The sequence below is a fragment of the Penicillium cinerascens genome (genome assembly GCF_028974065.1).
Source record: "Penicillium cinerascens strain IBT 15544 chromosome Unknown contig_6_segment0_segment0, whole genome shotgun sequence".
Taxonomy (NCBI): Eukaryota; Fungi; Ascomycota; class Eurotiomycetes; order Eurotiales; family Aspergillaceae; genus Penicillium; species Penicillium cinerascens.
Window position 1 is genome coordinate 1,202,673 of NW_026695295.1, and position 18,664 is coordinate 1,221,336.

General features: G+C 53.6%; 8 protein-coding genes across 8 annotated transcripts; 5 read left to right on the forward strand and 3 right to left on the reverse strand.

Moving 5' to 3' along the window:
- Positions 1 to 992: 992 nt before the first annotated feature.
- N7498_006422 (putative mucin family signaling protein Msb2) lies at positions 993 to 3,260 on the forward strand (the record flags this gene model as incomplete). Its single annotated transcript, XM_058453484.1, has 1 exon — positions 993 to 3,260. One exon carries the CDS (start codon positions 993 to 995, stop codon positions 3,258 to 3,260), a length of 2,268 nt encoding a protein of 755 aa, XP_058307675.1.
- A 1,014-nt stretch (positions 3,261 to 4,274) lies between these two features.
- Positions 4,275 to 5,611, reverse strand: N7498_006423 (uncharacterized protein; the record flags this gene model as incomplete). The annotated part of the gene is made up of 3 exons (XM_058453485.1): positions 4,275 to 4,589; positions 4,644 to 5,202; positions 5,466 to 5,611. The coding sequence occupies 3 exons, from the start codon at positions 5,609 to 5,611 to the stop codon at positions 4,275 to 4,277; spliced, it is 1,020 nt and encodes a 339-aa protein (XP_058307676.1).
- Positions 5,612 to 6,272: 661 nt separating this feature from the next.
- N7498_006424 (ATP19 family protein) lies at positions 6,273 to 6,720 on the forward strand (the record flags this gene model as incomplete). Its single annotated transcript, XM_058453486.1, has 3 exons — positions 6,273 to 6,320; positions 6,442 to 6,569; positions 6,669 to 6,720. 3 exons carry the CDS (start codon positions 6,273 to 6,275, stop codon positions 6,718 to 6,720), a joined length of 228 nt encoding a protein of 75 aa, XP_058307677.1.
- A 708-nt stretch (positions 6,721 to 7,428) lies between these two features.
- N7498_006425 (histidinol-phosphatase) lies at positions 7,429 to 9,652 on the forward strand (the record flags this gene model as incomplete). The annotated part of the gene is made up of 4 exons (XM_058453487.1): positions 7,429 to 8,093; positions 8,590 to 8,758; positions 8,808 to 9,344; positions 9,407 to 9,652. The coding sequence occupies 4 exons, from the start codon at positions 7,429 to 7,431 to the stop codon at positions 9,650 to 9,652; spliced, it is 1,617 nt and encodes a 538-aa protein (XP_058307678.1).
- Positions 9,653 to 10,356: 704 nt separating this feature from the next.
- Positions 10,357 to 11,130, forward strand: N7498_006426 (FKBP-type peptidyl-prolyl cis-trans isomerase; the record flags this gene model as incomplete). The annotated part of the gene is made up of 6 exons (XM_058453488.1): positions 10,357 to 10,490; positions 10,556 to 10,623; positions 10,720 to 10,780; positions 10,842 to 10,862; positions 10,982 to 11,023; positions 11,088 to 11,130. 6 exons carry the CDS (start codon positions 10,357 to 10,359, stop codon positions 11,128 to 11,130), a joined length of 369 nt encoding a protein of 122 aa, XP_058307679.1.
- Positions 11,131 to 12,598: 1,468 nt separating this feature from the next.
- On the reverse strand, positions 12,599 to 14,488 carry N7498_006427 (putative LysM domain protein; the record flags this gene model as incomplete). The annotated part of the gene is made up of 1 exon (XM_058453489.1): positions 12,599 to 14,488. The coding sequence occupies one exon, from the start codon at positions 14,486 to 14,488 to the stop codon at positions 12,599 to 12,601; it is 1,890 nt and encodes a 629-aa protein (XP_058307680.1).
- An 825-nt stretch (positions 14,489 to 15,313) lies between these two features.
- N7498_006428 (protein-degrading AAA family ATPase MSP1) lies at positions 15,314 to 16,668 on the reverse strand (the record flags this gene model as incomplete). The annotated part of the gene is made up of 2 exons (XM_058453490.1): positions 16,565 to 16,668; positions 15,314 to 16,513 (listed from the first exon to the last, which is right to left on the reverse strand). The coding sequence occupies exons 1-2, from the start codon at positions 16,628 to 16,630 to the stop codon at positions 15,314 to 15,316; spliced, it is 1,266 nt and encodes a 421-aa protein (XP_058307681.1). The 5' UTR covers positions 16,631 to 16,668.
- A 228-nt stretch (positions 16,669 to 16,896) lies between these two features.
- N7498_006429 (putative chromosome segregation protein (Pcs1)) lies at positions 16,897 to 18,552 on the forward strand (the record flags this gene model as incomplete). Its single annotated transcript, XM_058453491.1, has 3 exons — positions 16,897 to 17,779; positions 17,840 to 18,271; positions 18,326 to 18,552. The coding sequence occupies 3 exons, from the start codon at positions 16,897 to 16,899 to the stop codon at positions 18,550 to 18,552; spliced, it is 1,542 nt and encodes a 513-aa protein (XP_058307682.1).
- Between the last annotated feature and the right edge of the window lie 112 nt (positions 18,553 to 18,664).

The following is an 18,664-nucleotide window of genomic DNA, read 5'->3' on the forward strand; positions in this document are numbered from 1 at the left end:
CGACTGATCTTCTGTCAGCAAGTGCCGATCAGGATTTGAGTTGGTCGTAGCTGGTGGTACAAACTGGAATAACGGGACAACGGTGGAAGAGACATCACAATTCATTCCGCTTTCCTGCATTGGCCGCTAGTACCTGCGTCGTGGCGGGATAGGGGGCTGCCGCAGTGGTACCTGAACGAGAGATCTATCGAGTTTGCTGGGGAGTCCGGGGACGCATAGCTGGCCATCTAGTCATCTAGCTATCTAGCTACAGCTACTAGCTACTGTATAGCGACCAGGGCCTGGTTCCCTCGAACTCAGTCTCAGGGATAACCCACACTAATTCGCGACGGAAGCAAGGACGAGAGATGAAGTGCGTGCGCACACCAAAAGGGAGACGAAACAACATGATAATTTACGGTAATTTACGCCCGGTTGTTTCACACGTGCTCCACCGCCCCCATTTCCCCTAGGCCCCCCCCCCCCTAACACCATTTGCGTCCTCACTCACTTCATTCACCTTGTTCACTATTCACTCCTTTCTTTCTTCTTGTATGCTTCGTCGTCGACGACTTACGGGTTGACCTGGGTGCTTGTCAATTTCACCCCCCTTACCTATCCCACGGTCACCTTTCGTCCCTTTGCTTCCATCGACTCGTTGCCCCGGCCATTTTCTGCCTTAAGGCTGTCACTCGCTCCTTACAGTTTCCACATTCGCTTTTTATCGGGTCGTTTCAGTCTCTGTCGACCCCTTCCATTCGTTTATCGTCGTGCTCGATTCGCCTGTTTCACCTTCGGTTGCCTAGACGCCCGGTATCGGTGCTGTTGCGACTGCGTCCCAACAGCCTGAAGTAATCTGGATATTCTTGGACTTGGATTTGATATCGGACGATTGGACAACGTACAATCACAAGATCTAGGAGGTGTTGACAGACGAGATTCATTGCTCTCGTTCTGTACCCTAGAGACATTCGGACGCCATCTGAACTTCCATCACCGGCCTTTCGATCATCATGCGTCCCGGATCTTTGCCGCTTCTTGTGGCTTTCGCCATCGGAGGCCTTCAGCTGGTTGCAGCTGAAGATGACTTGCATGTCGAACGTCCGCGCTACTATTTCCCTCGCGAGGTGAAGCGAATTGTTCGCAATTACACCAACCCCGACCCCGAGATCACCAACGACAACCCGCTCGGCTCGTTGCTCGGCAGTGCTGAAAATATTCTGGGCGGTGGTTCTGAGACGGCTTCCTCTCAGGCCTCTCCAGCGCCTACTTCTTCGAACGACGGAAAGGAGGTGGTTGTGGTAGTCTCTATTGACAGTGACAACCATCGTCACACCCTAACCACGACCACTCGCTACGCCCAGCCAACTCACGCGGTTACCACATCTACCACGTCTGACAGCTCCGATTCGAACGCCTCGAATGCTGCGAATACTGACGACACTTCCGGCAGTACCAACACCGACGCGACCAAGACCGCTTCCGCCGCTTCTACTGGATCCACTAACGGTGGCCTCCTGGCTGACGTCGGCAACACTGTCGGCGGCGTTGTGAGCGGTGTTGGAAACGCTGTGAACAGCCTCGGCAATGGTACCTCGGCCACCACTGGTTCCAGCACTGACGCAGCCCTCACCAAGGACTCCACCTCCGATTCGACTGCGGCTACCGCGGCTGCTCCGACAACTACTGACGCTGGCCTCCTGAATGATGTCGGCAGTGTTTTGAATACTGTCGGCGGTGATGTTGGCACTCTTCTCGGTAGTGGCTCGAACACCACTACCACCAAGGGTTCCATTCCTCTCGTGACCAAGACGTCTTCCTCTGCTGTTTCTCCTTCCGAGGCCACCACTGGTTCTTCGGGCGGTGTCCTGGGAAACCTCATCAGTGACCTCGGCCTCGGTGGCTCGACCTCAGCTGCTCCCAATGCCACTTCCTTGACCGGCGCGCCGATCATTCCCGTCAGCGTTCCTGCGTCTGCCATCGCCTCGTCAACTGCGACTGCCTCCTCGGAGAACCCTCTTGGCTCCCTCGCCAGTGGCCTTGGACTCGGCGGTCTCGTCCCCGGCACCGAGACCAGCGGTAGCGGCATTGGCCTGATCCCCACACCCTCGGCACCCACTAGCAGCCCATTTAAGTCGACTGCCCTCACTGGCACTCCCACTGCTGGCACTGGAGCCGGTTCCCCCACCAACTCTGTGGGTATCGTCCCTACTCCTCACATGCCTGGCGGTTCTGGCTCTGGCACCCCATCTGGCTCTGGTTCTGGTTCTGGATCCGTCCCTACCCCTACCGGTAACTTCCAGTCCTCGAAGGTCCATACGTCAACTTCCACTCCTGTTGTCGTCATCCCGGTGGAGACAACTAGCACGACCGAGTCCAAGACGACTCAGACCCCCACGGAGCAGCCCAGCTCAACCAACACAAACGATTGGATGCCTTCCAGCATTCTTGTGTTGCCCACCGTCACTCCCTCTGAGTCTACCAACACCGGCACCAACACCCAGCAGACGAGTGAGCCTACTCAGCTTCCGGGCTCAATTACACCCTCCAACAGTGTCTCCGAGGCCCCCGCGGACTCCATGCTGCTCCAGCTTGGATTCGACGGTCACCTTCCCTGGCCTTTCGTTGCGACCACTCCTCTGTCTTCCTCTCAGATCTTCGAGTACGTCCCGCAGGCTCTGAAGAATGCCATGCCCAATGCCGGAGTCACCATGTTCGCCCTCGAGCCTTACTACTCATGGCAGAGCAATGGCTACAATGCCACGCTGGCGATCTTCTACTTCCCCCGTTCCAAGATGCAGGCCCTCAAGGACATGAAGCTCAACCCCAACTCTGCTCTCTATCAGGACCAGAGCGACGCTGTCAAGACCATCATGTCCATGATCAACCCCGCCATCCCTCTCGAGTTCTCCGGCAACTACCCTACCGACGGCAACGAGGACACTGGCAACACCGGTGGTGACGGAGGCAAGAGCTCCGGTGGCAACAACGCCAACAACACCGACGGCTCCGCCTCCAGCTCCAAGGCCAAGGCCAGCTCCGTTGGCATTGGTGTGGGTGTTGTGGCCGGTGCCGCCGCCTATGGTGCCGGTATGTTCTGGGTCGCCCGCCGCTACCGCAAGAGAAAGCAGCTGCACCAGCGCTCCAGCTCGACCGTTGACCAGATGAGCCAGGCCTCCCAGGCTGGCTCTGTCTTCGCTGCCGGTGGCCGTGCCTCCAGCCAGCGCTCGCAGATGATCAGTGCGCCGGTGATGGCCGAGAACTCTCTGGGCTGGAACTAGACTCGACTGTGACTTGAGCGGATAGAAAACGCCATCCCCCCGTCTCCTCCCAGCCAGCAGGATCAGCCCTCAGAATTTACAGTTGGGCCTTTATTATCCCAACGGTTGAAACTCCTCGGGGCCACCTCGCTTTTCCAGGGAGACTGCACAAAACTTGATTTCATTGTTCATCCCCAGAACTATATCACATATCACGTACCTTTTCACTGTGAAATCTTCCACTGGCCATTCCCAACATTCTCTTCTCGACCCTCCGAGCGACGACAATTGGCGCTCTGTGTCTTTTTTTTTTTCATTTTGGAATATTCCCCCTTTTGTTTCACCAATACGTTTTTGTTTTTCTATGGCACTGTGACTGAATGAGATGATACCTTAATTCCCGCCCTGTGCCTTGGAAAATCTTACCCTTTTTACTGGCCATATCCTTTTTCGGACTTTTTGCACATCCCTAATGGTTGGGTGGCCGATCCTTGACGAGCCGATGCTATGCCCCTGCCCGATTTCCTTGTCTCTAAACCCTACCTCTGTCTTCGTATTTTTGATCATTTGTTGTTTTTTGTACAGAAGTGTGTTCATCTCACGGCCGTGGTGCGAGTAGATGAGCTGAGAATGAAAGGTGTAGATTTCCGATTAAATTTCTATCGCATTTGTAGATGTTAATCTTATCCATACCTTGTAATGATGTTTTTCATTTTCCATAGTCCATTTTCCCGAGGAATTCAGGCTCGGTTTCACGGTTACCTTCACGGCCCGCCCGTCCGTGGACTTTACAGAAGTTCCTATACTTAGATTTAAGAGATCTTACATCTTACACTCCATCGGGTTGATGACTCGACTGAAATCGAGTATTCAAAGTAGAAAGGCAAACCCCCCAAAGAGAAGGGATATCGATGAAAGAAGAGGGGATATAGATATGTACAAGAAAGGACAGGAGAGTTATTAGACACAAAAGAAAAGAAAAACAGAGATGAGGGATTCTCCCCATCATGCATTAGCCAGGAACCGCGTCCTTTTCTATTCTTTCTTGTCCTTACCAGAGCCAGAAAAGCTCCCCAACCAGCCCGACAAAGACGAACCACCGTCCTGCTCCCGTCGGAGCTCGCGCGCCTTTTCACGTTCGCCTTTGTATTCTTCCCAGGAGAGCTGAGCGGCTGAAACACTGTTGCCATTGTCGTCGCCGGGGCTCTTATGGTGGGCGTGGTGGGGCAGTGGACGGACGGCGTCCTCGCCGCCGTAGATGCGCAAGGCAGTGCCGAAGGCCCAGTCGACCGCTCCTTCGACGGGGTGGTCGAAGAGGTATGGCAAGGTTGGGACGACTGCGAGACCGAGCTATAACCCCCAGTTAGCATACGCACATTCAGAAAGCGCAAGAAAAAAACATACCCCAATCGGGAACCACGTGCGCATATACGTGCTCTTCGCACCCCTCACCATACGCCCCGAGTACCTAACCACACTATGAATAGTAAAGGCAGGCAATCCCATACTAGCAATACCCTGGAATACAGCGCGCTTCGCCATAACCATGCGATAGTCCTCAGCAAGCGAGATCTCCGTCGTCGGCCAGGGAGTCAGAGTATCGTTCTCCTTAGACTCCTTGCCATTCAATCCCTTCAACGGGCCAGCAATATTGCCCGTGGCCATTCCACGGATAACCTGGTCCTGCGGAAGCTCACTCGCATCCTTGTACGTCTCGCCGGGAGGCACGAGAGCGCGCCGGTTGCGCAGGTACGCCTTGTAACCTTCATGGCTGACATCGCCTATCAGGTAAGCCCAGGAGATACCGTAGGCGCTGCGCACGAGCCACGGGTGCGCGACTGGGCGGAAGGACTCGCCGATGTCAGAGGTGTAGGCGACGTATCGGTGTGCGGAGAGGAGGATTGTGCGGATGCGGTTGGCGTATGCGGCGTAGCGGTATGGGGTGTCGGTTGAGTCGATGGAGCTGGAGGGGTCGGAAGAGTCCATCGTCAGTTATGGTCAGGGTTGCTTTCACTTCGTGCTCGTAACTCGCAACTCGCTGAACAGCGGTTTCATTTGCAGTGTACGTCATTGGCAGACAATTGCGCCGGGAAGTGGAGTCGGGCGGTGCGGGAAACTCTTGGGTTGCCCTTTGCCTTGCTCCGGACTTCGGGGGTTCTTGTTGCAGAACTGCAGATTGACTGTTGCGGGCAAGAGTTTGAAAAGAAATGAACGTCGCTCACTTACTAGGGAGAGTAGAGGTCATCGTAGATGTCTTCGTCTTGGTCGACCAGCCGCTGCAACTTTGTAGGGAGCTTCTCCCCCGTCACGGACCGGTCCACATCGGGCGGGGGAGCTGGAGTGTCGGGTTTCTGGCGAATGCCCCAGACCATCGTGAAGCCGTTGGCGAGCTAAGGGAAGAAATGTATAATAAGAGAGTAAAGACAGTACGAAGGGGTTAGGTGCTCGCTGAAATGCAAAGCAAGGAGGGAAATGGAGAAATAAGAAATGCAGGTCAAAGGGTCAATAGGTCAAAAGGCCAGGAATCATGAGATCGGGCCAAAGGCCACATTATATGGGTCCTGAATAAAACCCGCGCATGGCAGCCGAAGGCGCAGCCTCAGCCGGGGTATACAGTTTTGACCATGGAATAGTTTACCTCCCCCCGAGGTTGAGTTGCGGGCTTCCATGTCGCTGGGTCCGGGGCTCTGCCATAACTCAGGTACCCGGGCCTTAGTGGACCTAAGCATATTATCTGCATGAATACATTTTACTTCGACTTCATCCATTTCGGACCAAAACACTCAAACCTAAATGTTTATGCGCGTTTGCTTCGCCGAAGCTCGTGATGACTTTCCCGAACGGGTCACATGATTCGGACCAAATCGGGACATCACCTGATCGATGCCGCGTGATAGCTGAGTCATCTGCAGTATAAGCTAACCGTATCAGGAAAGGCGGTCTTTGAGCGACTTCGTCCTCACTTCGAGCCTGAGGATTCCGCTTCCACATCGCTTTTAACCTCCAGCTCCTCTTCCATCCCACTACCCCAAGATGGTCGTCTACTACCAGATCGCCGGCAAGAAGGTCGGCTCCCACGTCGTAAGTGCCGGACCAACCCCGGAACCGCCGGCTGCGCGCCTCCTCAGCCATCCCTTTTGTCTCCCGTGCGGCTACACATGGACTCGACATGAACTGACCGAACCTTTTCCCATTGCTATAGCTCTCCATGGCTGTCCTCGGCTCCATGTTTGCCGGTTCCTACCTCGCCATGAGCGGTGGCTCCAAGCCCAAGACCGCCGCCGGTCCCCCCATCAACGCCTCCTCCAAGGAAGAGGGTGACTTCATCCAGTACGTGCCCAGCTGGTTCTCGACAATTCAATCGGTCCCAATGGACGAACCGAGCCGATCCATTTATGGGGATGTGCATTGCTAACGATAATGCAACAGAAATTTCCTGAAAGAGGTCGACGGCGGCGACAAGAAGTCGGAGAAGCACTAAACTCCCTCCCCGAACGGATTACATCGATGGACCGACCATGAAACAGCGTGATGCGTCGAGTCGCCCATTTCATTCGTCTGTCGCTTCCACGAAAGGGCTACGATACATGTCGGATTCCGTAGGCGATGAAGCTGGACGGACCAATTTCGGAAGTCGGGGATGGATTTCGTGGATCTGTACATAAGAGGCGTGTACGCTGCATAGAAGAATTGGTTTTTTCTTCTCACTTTGGTCTGATTGATCGCGTGGTTCTCGGAGCTGCGCGTATTCGAGTGGGGAAGTGTCTCCGAGAGGGCATGTTTGTTCGTTTTTATGTGGTACTTCACCATGTAATCTGGGGACCTGAGTTTACCTGAAATGCGATCTTAAACTATTATCAGTCGCAATTCAGGCAAACTAACGGGTCTCTGTAGCCTGTAGGAGCTCCGATGGAGCATTGTAGCACGGTCCAGAGTCTTGGATTCCAGCTATGAGATGCGAAGAAGCGTAGACTGAGCACTCCGTCTTTTAGCGAGCATTCGGTCGCATGTTGCAGACATTTTAGACTATAAAACCGTCCTCCGCAATTAAGTAGACGGATAAGGTACACCCAGCGCAACGTGACCGCCGACTTCCCGATGCTCAAAAAACCGTTGAACTTACGATTTCAAGCACCCCCAATTACTTCCTTCCTACCCATCAACCCTCCTCTAAACCTACACCGCTGAAATGAAACCCTTGCCTTTCCATTTCCCTCTACGCATTGGCACCGACATCGTCCACCTCCCACGCATATCCCGCCTAATCAATCGCAGCGACTACCTCTCCCGCTTCACACGACGAATTCTCGACGAACAAGAACAAAAAGACTTCCAAACGCGCTTCAAAGAGACGCTCCAGCTACGTGGCAGTAGTTCCACAAATGCGCCCATCACAGCCGAAATAACGCGGTGGCTAGCGGGCCGGTTTGCCGCGAAGGAGGCCGCGCGAAAAGCTGCGCCCGGCGGCGCGGCTTCGATCAGTTGGAAGGATGTTGTCGTTCGGGCTCAGGATGGTATTGGCAACCGGGAAGATGCAAGTGCGATACCGCAGATTGTTTATTGGCCTAATGGCAACGATGGCAATCCGGGGCAAGCGGCGCAGCTTTCTATCTCACATGATGGGGAGTATGCTGTCGCTACGGTGCTAGCATTCTGTCCGCCGATGCAAGGCCATCCGAAAATGGACCGGAAGGCAAAGAAGGAGAAAAAGTATCAGTGGACGGAATATGAGGAGTTGGAGGATGGACAGGAGGACAAGGACAGGGAGTGGGAAGAGTACCAGACGAGAGTGCAAGGGAAGAGATTCGATGTGAGGGATTCGCTGAGGAGACGGTATAAGAAGAGACCCGAGAGGTACAGAGAGGGGGTACGAGAGAAGGACAGAAGCACAGAAGGAGGAGTATAAGAGGCTATTGTACTCGAAAGAGCCGGATCTATTAGAGTGGTAGCTTCGTCCCTGGTGGAGATGCTAAAGACTCTATTCACATGCAGAACATTCTTATTGCCTAACTCTGTATTGCATAGTCTCCCGGGTAGACCAATCGAACATAGAATTACTTGTATCAATTCTACTACCTTGGAATTGTAGAAGTAGCAACTGCATGAAAAGTCGCACCTCGGCGCACTGAGCGGAAGGGAAATCCTTATCGGACTCTATCGTGTTCCTGCGATTCACCTCGGTCAATATCTACTCTCACCAACACTCGAGTAATTGAGAAAAGCAGCGTGAAGTAAGTTCAATTGCTTGCGCATCCTATTCCAAAGTTCTCTCGTCTCATTTCCCTACTGCACCAGGAGTCTCAGGACCCAAACCCCTCCAAACCCTCAACCCTTACTGACCGTGACTCAGAAACCACAAGATGCCATTCTCGCATCACAGCCATTCAGGCCAGTTCTGCCCGGGCCATGCAAAAGACTCCCTGGAAGATGTCATCCAAACCGCCATCTCCAAAAAGATGCAAGTCTTCTGCCTAACAGAACACATGCCCCGCCATAAAGAAGACTTCTACCCTGAAGAGGTGCGCAATCCCACCACTAACCCCACACCCCATCTAATCATTTCAACAGGCCGAATCAGGCCAAACAGAAGAATGGCACGAAACCAATGAAGCCGCTTACTGGAAAGAGGCCCAACGCCTCCAAGCCAAGTACGCCTCCCAAATCCAAATCATCATAGGCTTCGAATGCGACTGGATCCGCCCGGAGTCCAAATCCCTCATCGACCGCTCACTATCCCGCTTCCCGTTTGAATTCTTCATCGGCTCAGTGCACCACATGCACACCGTGCCAATTGACTACGACCGGGAGATGTACGAGCGAGCGCGAGAGCTGGCGGGCGGCTCGGACGAGCGTCTGTTCGAGGACTACTTTGACGCGCAGCTTGATATGTTGCAGCAGCTCAAGCCGCTGGTCGTGGGGCATTTTGATCTTATTCGGCTTAAGAGTGATGATATGGAGCGCAGCTTTAAGAGCTGGCCGGGGGTTTGGAGTCGGGTTCTTCGGAATCTGGATTTCATTGCGGGGTATGGGGGCATATTGGAGATCAATGGAGCTGCGTTGAGAAAGGGGATGAGCGAGCCTTATCCCAAGGCGGAGATTTGCAAGGTACGTGGTTTGGACTTTTGTGTTTTAGACCTATGAGGTGGGGACTGATGTGGGTTTGATAGGAGTTTGTGGCTCGTGGTGGTCGCTTCTGTCTCTCGGATGATAGTCACGGCGTTGACCAGATCAGCCTTAACTTCCACAAAGTGCTGGAGTTCCTGGATCGCGCCGGTATCTCGACGCTGCATTATCTGCAGCTGGTGGAGCCATCGGCGCAGTCGACCGCGCCGGATGCTCGATTCCCGCGTACGCAGATTGCCGCTATCTCAGTGGAAGATGTGAAGCAGATGGCTTTCTGGAAGGCTGAATAAAGCACATCGGAAATAGCATCGTACATAGATCAGCATAATAGAGGCGGAAGTTTTAACCGATAGCTAAATTTATCTTCCACTAGTATCCTCTACATAACCTACGAAAAAGTAACGGACATCAATTCCGGAGATCACTCCTCCGCCAGGGCAAGGGGACTGGGGAATTGTCAAATGAAAGTCGAGCGGGTTCGCAGATCCCCAGAAGCTCGGGGAAGGCCTGATCGCGGATGATTCTGGGACCCGATGTCACGAATCTATCAAAATGAGTACAGGGCACGGCCATTCCAATCAAACGGCTGTACAAAGCCACGGTGACACCCCGCGCAGATCAGACACCCTATATTGCCTTGCTAGGAAGCTCTCCGGTGAGCTATACCCAACCTAGATAACGTTCAGCTAGCCCAGCATCCCGGGATTTCCCACCAAGTGGGACAAATCGACAACAGGGTCCATGCTCTCTCCTCTCGCACGCAATCAGCGCCCCAGAAGAGTCCTCAAAACCGATTGGCCAAGTGGAGAACAGAAAAGAGTGATGAAAGTAAGACAACTTCGGGCGAAAATGGGGCACGACAAAGCATGGAGTGCATTACGTCGTGAAGCCGAGAACCCCCACTTGGAGAAAAAGTGGATAAAATCACAGCTGCCCCTCGTTTTTCATCAACAACCACCGCACCACCCTTACACATCATCCATCATCTATCACAATGGGCGTCGAGAAGAAGACTCTTTCCGCTGGTGACGGCGTCACCTTCCCCAAGAAGGGTGAGGATGTCACTATCCACTACACTGGCTGTCTGTATGACCCCAGAAAGGCCGACAACCACTTCATGGGCAACAAGTATGTGCTACCTTTCCTGTCCTACATGATCGCCGCAGAATCACTGACGCTCCTCAATTGAATAGGTTCGACAGCTCCCGCGACCGTGGCTCTCCTCTGACCAGCCCCATCGGCATCGGCCGTCTCATCCAGGGTACGTGTCGAATTGGAACGGCTTGGCTCGAGGATATGAGCATATCGGGATATCTCAAATTAGCTTGAGGATGAGTTGCTGACATGCAGATAATAGGCTGGGACCAGGGTGTCCCCCAGATGAGCCTGGGCGAGCGTGCCATCCTGACCATCAGCAGGTGAGTCCACCGTCATTGTCACGGATTATCTGAGGGTCAAAGCTAACACCCTTCTTTCTAGCGATTTCGGCTACGGTGACCGGTACGTAAAAAGCTATCTGAGCTTCCCACGATTCCCCCGGAGCTCGTCCTGAACCCTGGATATACCCTCAGAACACTCTGCCCGTACTAGACATGGACAAAATGCTAATTTCCTCGCAGCGGCTTCCCCGGCCTGATCCCCGCCAACTCCGACCTGGTCTTGTACGTGCCATCCGAAATCACAAGTGAACTGGCCGAGGACATTGCTAATTTAATATCTCCACAGCGACGTTGAGCTCATCAGCATCAACGGCAAGAAGGCCAACTAGATTGCTACCCGCCAATACCTCGCTTTTGTTTTGAGTCGTCGCACGGAGATCGGATTCCGTCTCCGCATGATCGAACTGGTGGAATAGTCCTATCAATAGAAGTTGAGTCGCCGTTTTCCATGCCTTCGACTTCGTTTCCGAGGAGAAGCATGAGATGCGTGCCGCACCAGTCTTTTGTTCCTACTCGTAGGCCCTCAGGGGATTGTAGTCTTAAGAACTTATCGTACGAAAAGATCTCAAGATGGGAGCGTATGGCTAATCTCCTGCGCAACATCTCCAACTCCATCCCCAAGTTGCATCCTACCTGGCAATCCTATTGATAACCTTCATCCCCTCCACCCGATACGTATCAGCCTCAACATAGCTCTCATTCATTAGAAGACGGAACACAAAATTGATCTTCTTGGACGAATATTCCGACCATTGAGGAACATACGACACTACACAAGTCAAATCCGCACGGTTCAAAAACCCCCGCGAAGACTCATAGACTCACCCCCATGCCAATTTGGATCCAAATCCGTCACAAATGAAGTCCATATCCGCGCGGCCATCTGCCCCAGTCCCAACCTCGCCGGGTCAGATCCTAGAGGTGTGATATTCTGTACCGGATTCGCAAAGATGAAGGAGATCTAGACTCATCAATATCTCATCTATCGGCAGTGGGAAAATAAAACTGGGGAAATGTCGGGGCAAACGCGGAGGAAAGAGTCGGATTTACAGCCATGGCGAGTTAAATCATTGGCATTGAGACTTTGTCCATACGCGGCCTCTTGGCCGAGACTTTTGCTGTAAATCACGACTGAGAGCTTAGATTAAGTCTTGTGAAGCCACTGGACTACTGAAGAAGTTAGTCCACTAATGGCAGACTGTACTTGATCCGATTGAGCTTAGCAGAAACAGATACGATCAATGGGGTGGTATATGAAGTCTACAAAAAGGTCGATTCTTTCAAATAAGGTAGATTATGGCACCGGCCAGGGAAGATTGCCAGGCGGCCACTATTTCAGATGGATATCAAAGAAAAGCTGATGCAAAAAGTAGGCAACTTGCTGCGCAAGCAACAGAGATATTTGTACATCCAACATGTCAAATTGCAGCAAAAACGGGGAGGCAGGGTCCTTGTACCGCAACTTTAACAAGAATTGGGCCTGTCTCGGCATAACATCATCCATACCATCCAATTAACCAAGAGTTCGGCGCCGATTGCGGGTCGTTAGATGCAAAAACCATGATCAACCTTCCCACTGCCATGCATGCGATGCTCCAAGACAGCCCTGTCCAACAAGGCCAAGCGACGATGGCTGCCAGAAAGAAAGAGGAAATACCAAGTCGCTCATGATAAGAAGAAAAAAGGATCTTGACGAAAGGAAAAAAAAAAGATGCAGAATCAGCGGCTCCTCATCAGGAGACACAGCACAAGGAGGGAATGCTCTATTATGTACGCTCACAGGCTCAACCATACACATCAATCGTCTTTCAGGCGCTCATTCGATCCCGAGCCCGTCCCTAGACCATTCGCGCGAGACCTGCTCGTCGCGGACGCGGAGGCACCAGCTTGGAACGCCGAGGAAGAGGACATGCCCTGTAGTTTAGGTCGCTGAGGGGTTTCAGATACGTTGGGTGACCTGCGGCCTTCGCATGCATCGTCCATCTCGATGAGATCGCCCATTCCCCAGAGTCCGGTGTTACGGCCTCGGTTGTTGGCCTGTTGGACTGGAGTGCCTTGCTGGAGGTCGTTGATGCCGGCCTTTGCGCGTGTTGCAACTTTCCGGACCCAGCCCTCGAGAGCGCCGCCGATGTTTTCAAGACCGGATACATTGGATGTCACGGTCGACTCGGAGCTAAAGGACAATCTCCTGGTGCTTTGTTGAGGTTCAGGGGGTGCCAGGTAGGTGATGTGCTTTGAAAACCACTGGGTGAAACCGTCCATTGCAGGTCCGGGTGCAGTCGAAGTGCAGTCGAGAGTCCCAACTCCGGTACCAGATAGGTTGATGCTGCTGCGTTGACGGCGATGCTGCAGGCGAACCGGTGCACTTCGCGGCTTAGGTTGATTGCCGCGAGTCCGAACGCGGGGAAGGACGCTCTGGGATGAAGCGAGTTGCAGTGAACCAGCTGGAGATGGGCTCCTTGTCACATTTTGAGAAGAGCTGAAAGAAGCCTCCGCATCGGTGTAAGACACAGATTTCCGCCGAGTGCGAGGAAAGAACCCTAGCGCTCTCCGAGGAACGCGGCCAATCTCTATCCTTGTGGGAAACCCGTCTATTTGCACCCAATACTCATGCTTCCAAATGCGATTCGCCTGTGATTCACAAGAGTCAGGATTTGTATAATCTGGTGTCGAATCGCCTGTGGTGTCTGTCCCGGGTGCGATAGAGCTGCTACTCGGGTCTTCGGTATCGCTGCCTAAAAGATCCTGTTGCTCCTGATGGATCCGCCTCCCTTTCACCGTGCACGCTTCCACAGGCAAGAGGACCGTCTTCCTGCTCTGGATGTTGTCGTTGGGCCAGAACCCGTTTGCCTTTCGGAAGACAGCAGCTTGACAGCCATATTTAATGGTCACACCTGTGATGCTGTCCGTTGCCTGCACATGGTGGATATAAGCCAGTGCCTCTTCATCGTGTTCTGGATCCAGCGGCTGGTCGAAATAATCCCCCGAATCGCGTCGTTTATGTTGAAAGTTGCGGCTGGTAATAGGATCGGAGTCTGCGAGCAGAAGCGCCTCACGCTTCTTAGCTTGTACTAGTGCCTGTCGTTCCTCCTTGGTCCCAGCTCCGATTTCCGGGGTAGAGGGTCCGGACGGACCCCACGCCGAGGGCGTCGACCTCGGGAAGTTCCGAATATACACATCTGATCGTGATGGCTTCCTCCGTGTCTGTGTTTTGTTCGCGCTATTTGGTGTCTTTCGTCCGGTGTCACTCCCTAATACCGAGGATGCCAGGTTCTGGAGCGACGACCAGGGCGAGTCCAAAAAGTCGGCGGCCCCTCGTGACGAAGAGGCCTTCGCTGACCCGTTCCACTCCAATGATGCAGTCTCATTACGGCCGCGGTAAGCGGCTTCGGTAACACGGGAGGGATGTGTCCTTGGTAGTGGTGATGTGCCGCGAGAGGACAGAGGCGAAGGGGTTGCACCGCGAGAACGAACCGTCCCGATCTCCGTGGACAGCATTGTGCCCGAGGCGAGCGGTTGAGCGTCATTGTATGAGTAGTTGTTGCTCTTAACGATGGGGTCGTCGGTTTCATCATCCATGAAGGAGACCAGGCGGCGAGGACGGGATCGGACCGCGGAGGCGGAACTGCTTGTGCTAACAGTGTTGGAGCTCACAGAAGCATTGACGAAGCTATTTTGGGAACTCATTCCTGTCAGTCAAGCCCATGGATGTCTTCCTCCAAGGGCGTGGGTCGTGGGCTCCTTCGGAAACGTGAGGTGTTGCCAAGGCCCTGATTGCCATCAGTAGTCTCCTAGGAGAGACCCATTCGTCACCAGCCGCGTTGCGTGGCGTTAAAGCTGGGGTTGGACAATGCGACAGACCATGTATACCCCAAATTACTATAGAAAGGTCTCGGTCGGTATGAATGAGGTGGGGGAGTAAATGCCGAGGGGGAAGGTGATGAATGATGCGATAGGAGAGTGCAGCAGGAGGCGTAGGTGGTCGTGACGATAACGAGACCCACAAGGCGGCACCGCGAGTCTGGAGAACGGGAAATCCCACAACACTCCGCGATGGGAATTGTTTCCGGTGGGTTCGTGTGAAAGGAGTCAAATGATAGACGAAAAGTCAGAAAGGTGAAGGAGTTTCGGGGGGCCGATCTGATCAGCGGCTAACTTCGCCGCTCTTGTCGCAGGTACAAGACGTTGGCCGGCGAACTCTACTCATTTTCAGGTACTGGTACATCCAAAGAGGTTGCAGAAAGAGAGCGCAAATATTGTATTATATAACAGCCCGAATGAAGCAATTGTACATGAAGAAACTCATCAGATCAACTCTATAGACATACCCAAACCGGCCCTGCCAGAAGAGCGTCACTTTGATCACTTGCCACGGTCCCGATCAGATAATGCGGCCACTATCGAGATTCTAAGTATCCGACAGGTAACGCCTTTTCCATCGCATTGGGTCCAAACTAGTAGGAAAATCAAAGCAAATCGTCGTCTAGATTAAACATAGAAGAAATTCAAACATTACTCTGGGGGCTCAGCCACCAAAGAAGGGCGGGCATCAGCTTCCGATGCGTCATCCTCTGTGCTCCATTCTCCTTCGTCCTTTTCGGACACGATCTTACCAGTCGGCACTGGCTGCGTAGGATACGGCTGCGGGATGACCTTGATACCTCCAGCATGAGAAAAGAAATCTTCCGTACGAAGGCCGCGGACCTCATGAGGGTCCACCGCGGTCATCTGTGTGCCATCGGCCTTCTTCTGTCGGATCAATTCTCGCACGGGGGCCATGGCCGCATCACGGCATGCTTCCTTAATGTCACTGCCAGACATGCCGGCCATGTTTTTAACCAGATAGTGCAGATCAAAGTTGTCTCGATCGACCTTGGTGTCCTTGAGGATCAAGCTGAGAATACGGAGACGCTGAGGAGCGGGCGGCAGTGTAACGGGGAATTTCTTGGGCATACGCCGAAGAATCGCCTCGTCGATATCCTGAATGCGGTTAGTCGCGCCGAGCACGACGACGCGCTGCGGCTCGCCCATGGAGTTGGCCGAGGTGAGACCATCCCAGTGGGTCATGAACTCGGCCTTCACCATGCCGCTTGCTTCGTGCTCTCCACTTCTTCGAGTTCCAAGAACGGCGTCGATTTCGTCGATGAACACGATGGAGGGCTGGAGCTTGCGCGCGAGGGAGAAGACCGCATTCACTAGCTTATTCGAGTCACCGTACCACTTCTCCGTCAACGTAGAAATGTGCAAGTTGATAAAGCAGGCACCACTCTCGGACGCCAGCGCCTTTGCGAGCATGGTCTTTCCGCAGCCAGGCGGGCCATACAGGAGGACACCAGAGGGCGCAGTCAGGAGAGACGAGGTGGAGGAGTAGAGGTGAGGCATAGTCAACGGGTAGATCACAGACTCTTTCAGTTCATCGATAATGTGGTCGAGACCGCCGATGTCTTCAAACGAGACCCGGATATCTTCTGGCGCAACAACATCCATGGCGATGGCTTGTTCGTATTGGGTCAAGGTGAGCTCGCCTCGCCGTTGCCTGCGTCCCTTTTTGCCAGTTGCGCGCCGAGACGATTCATCATCTGACTCCTCTCCGCCATCTAACCTGCGCAGAATGGCCGCGGACTTCTTGCGTTGTTCCTCCTTCTTCTGGCTCTCAGGGTCGAAGTCAAGGCGCGATAGGAGGTAACGGATAAGGAAGTATGCGGAGGCGGACTATACACGTTGTTAGAATTCAATAATGGTGAGATACCCGGAGAAACTCACGGTGCCAGCGACCATGACCATCTCCTGGAGAAACTGCTGCCATCGTCGGCCGCCTGCTGAAGCCATGGCGACAGCGGTATGGAAAGTTCACAGGGAGAAGAGGAAAGTATTAAGACTATGGCTCGTTTGAAGACGTTGGAGGCGATAAACAGATGAATTGACGCCCGACACCGAGTCCGGGAAAAAAGTCCAAGGCCTATTCAAGTCCGAGTCCCGACGATGATTCACGGCAGCTGTGGCGGATGTGGCTTCCGGAATGTCACATGTTCCCCGGTTGTTGATGGTCGCGCGCGTTTTCAACAACACATCGGAGGAAAGCCAAAAATTGCGAAATGCCGAAACGGAAAGCTCCCACCAAACTCTCTGGCCTTGTTGGCTCAGACGATGAGGATTTAATGCAACTCACTGAAAACGAAAGCGCCCCTTTCCCCGACGCGCGCGATGAGCCTCCGGTCAAGCGGCGAAGAGGACGACCGCGTAGCTCAAACGAAACTGCGACCGAGTCCAAAACGACGCAAGCGAAGAAACAACAGCAGACAGATCCAGCATCTCAAGATGAGGCTACAGCGGCCAAAATGCCTGCCCGCCGAGGGAGACCTCGAGGCAGCAGTCGCACATCCGACAACTCCGCGGGGCAAGCGCGGGCTGCGGTGACCCAAGAGCCGATGGAGGAAGATACAAATGATCAGGAGAATGAGGATCCGATGGCTACAAAGGATACGAAGACTACTCGCACTGGGAAGGCCAAGCAAGCTGCGACTGCGACGCGTCGCGGACGAGGCCAAGCATCCAGCGCGGCGAAGCAGACAGACGGCGAATTCGAATACACTCCGACCCGCGCCGCACAAGCACAGCGACCACAGCCCGAACCCGAGGTGGTCGACTCGCAGATATACGAGGAGCCTGAGCCCGAAGTAGACGAGTCGGTTCTCCCAGAGCCCTCGACTGCTCGCTATGTGTCATCGTCTGTCGTGAAGAATGCGCGGGCCCGAATGGCCTCGGTACACAATACGCAAAGTGTTTCACCACGTAAGCGAAACTCTGGAGTTGAGGCAGAGCAGGGTGGTGATCCAGAACTGAGACGTAGGATTGGCGATCTTACCAAGAAGCACGATGGATTGGAGACCAAGTATCGCAATCTTCGCGAGATTGGCATTGTAGAGGCCAACACGAACATGGAAAAACTGCGCAAGCAATGTGAGAGTATTACCATTGGTACGTCGTAATTCCGAAAAGTGTCATTGGCGGCGGACAAATTAACCAATTCCTGTCTAGCATCGAATGAATTGGTCGCTTCGCTCAGATCCGAATTAGAGGCACAGCGAGCACTTGGACAGCAGAGCCGCGGGTTCCAGAAGCAACTCAAGGACCGCGATGCCGAAATGGCACGGCTCAAGGCTGAGGCAGATGAAGCTCGCGCTCAGCTTTCTGCGACGCAATCCGAGGTCAAGGCCCTGCAGACCAAGCTTGCTGCTGCACGCAACACAGCAGCAAGCCTTGAGAGCATCGCCAAGGTCCCGGGAAGTGCTATCAAGGGCGGTGCTAATCGCGCCACCGCTGCAGTGACTGCAGAGGCCGCACAGGCGGCCCAGCTCGCAGCGCTGAAGGAAGAGCTGTATACCGACTTGACCGGATTGATTATTCGAGATGTCAAGAATAGGGAGACAGATGATCTGTATGATTGCATCCAGACTGGAGTCAACGGAAGTGAGTATCTGACACCCTTTGGGCATGATTTCATTGTTTCTAATCAAGCCGCAGCACTGCACTTCAAGCTGGCCATCCCCAAGGTCTCTTCGGCGGAATACGAGTCTGCGGAATTCCAGTACTTACCCTTGCTGGATGCCAACCATGATCGCGACTTGGTGAACATCCTTCCCAAATTCTTGACGTGGGATATCACCTTCAGTCGGGGGCAGGCGTCTAAGTTCTATACCCGGGTGATTGATGCCCTGACGAAGCGACGCTCGAGCTCAGCACAGGAGTAGTTAATTTGGCATTTGGAACTATATAGGACATGAACGTGGCCATTCTAATACACAACCAATAAATAGCTCTAGTCAACACTAACGCGAAAGTAAACAAGTCGTTCTGCCGTGC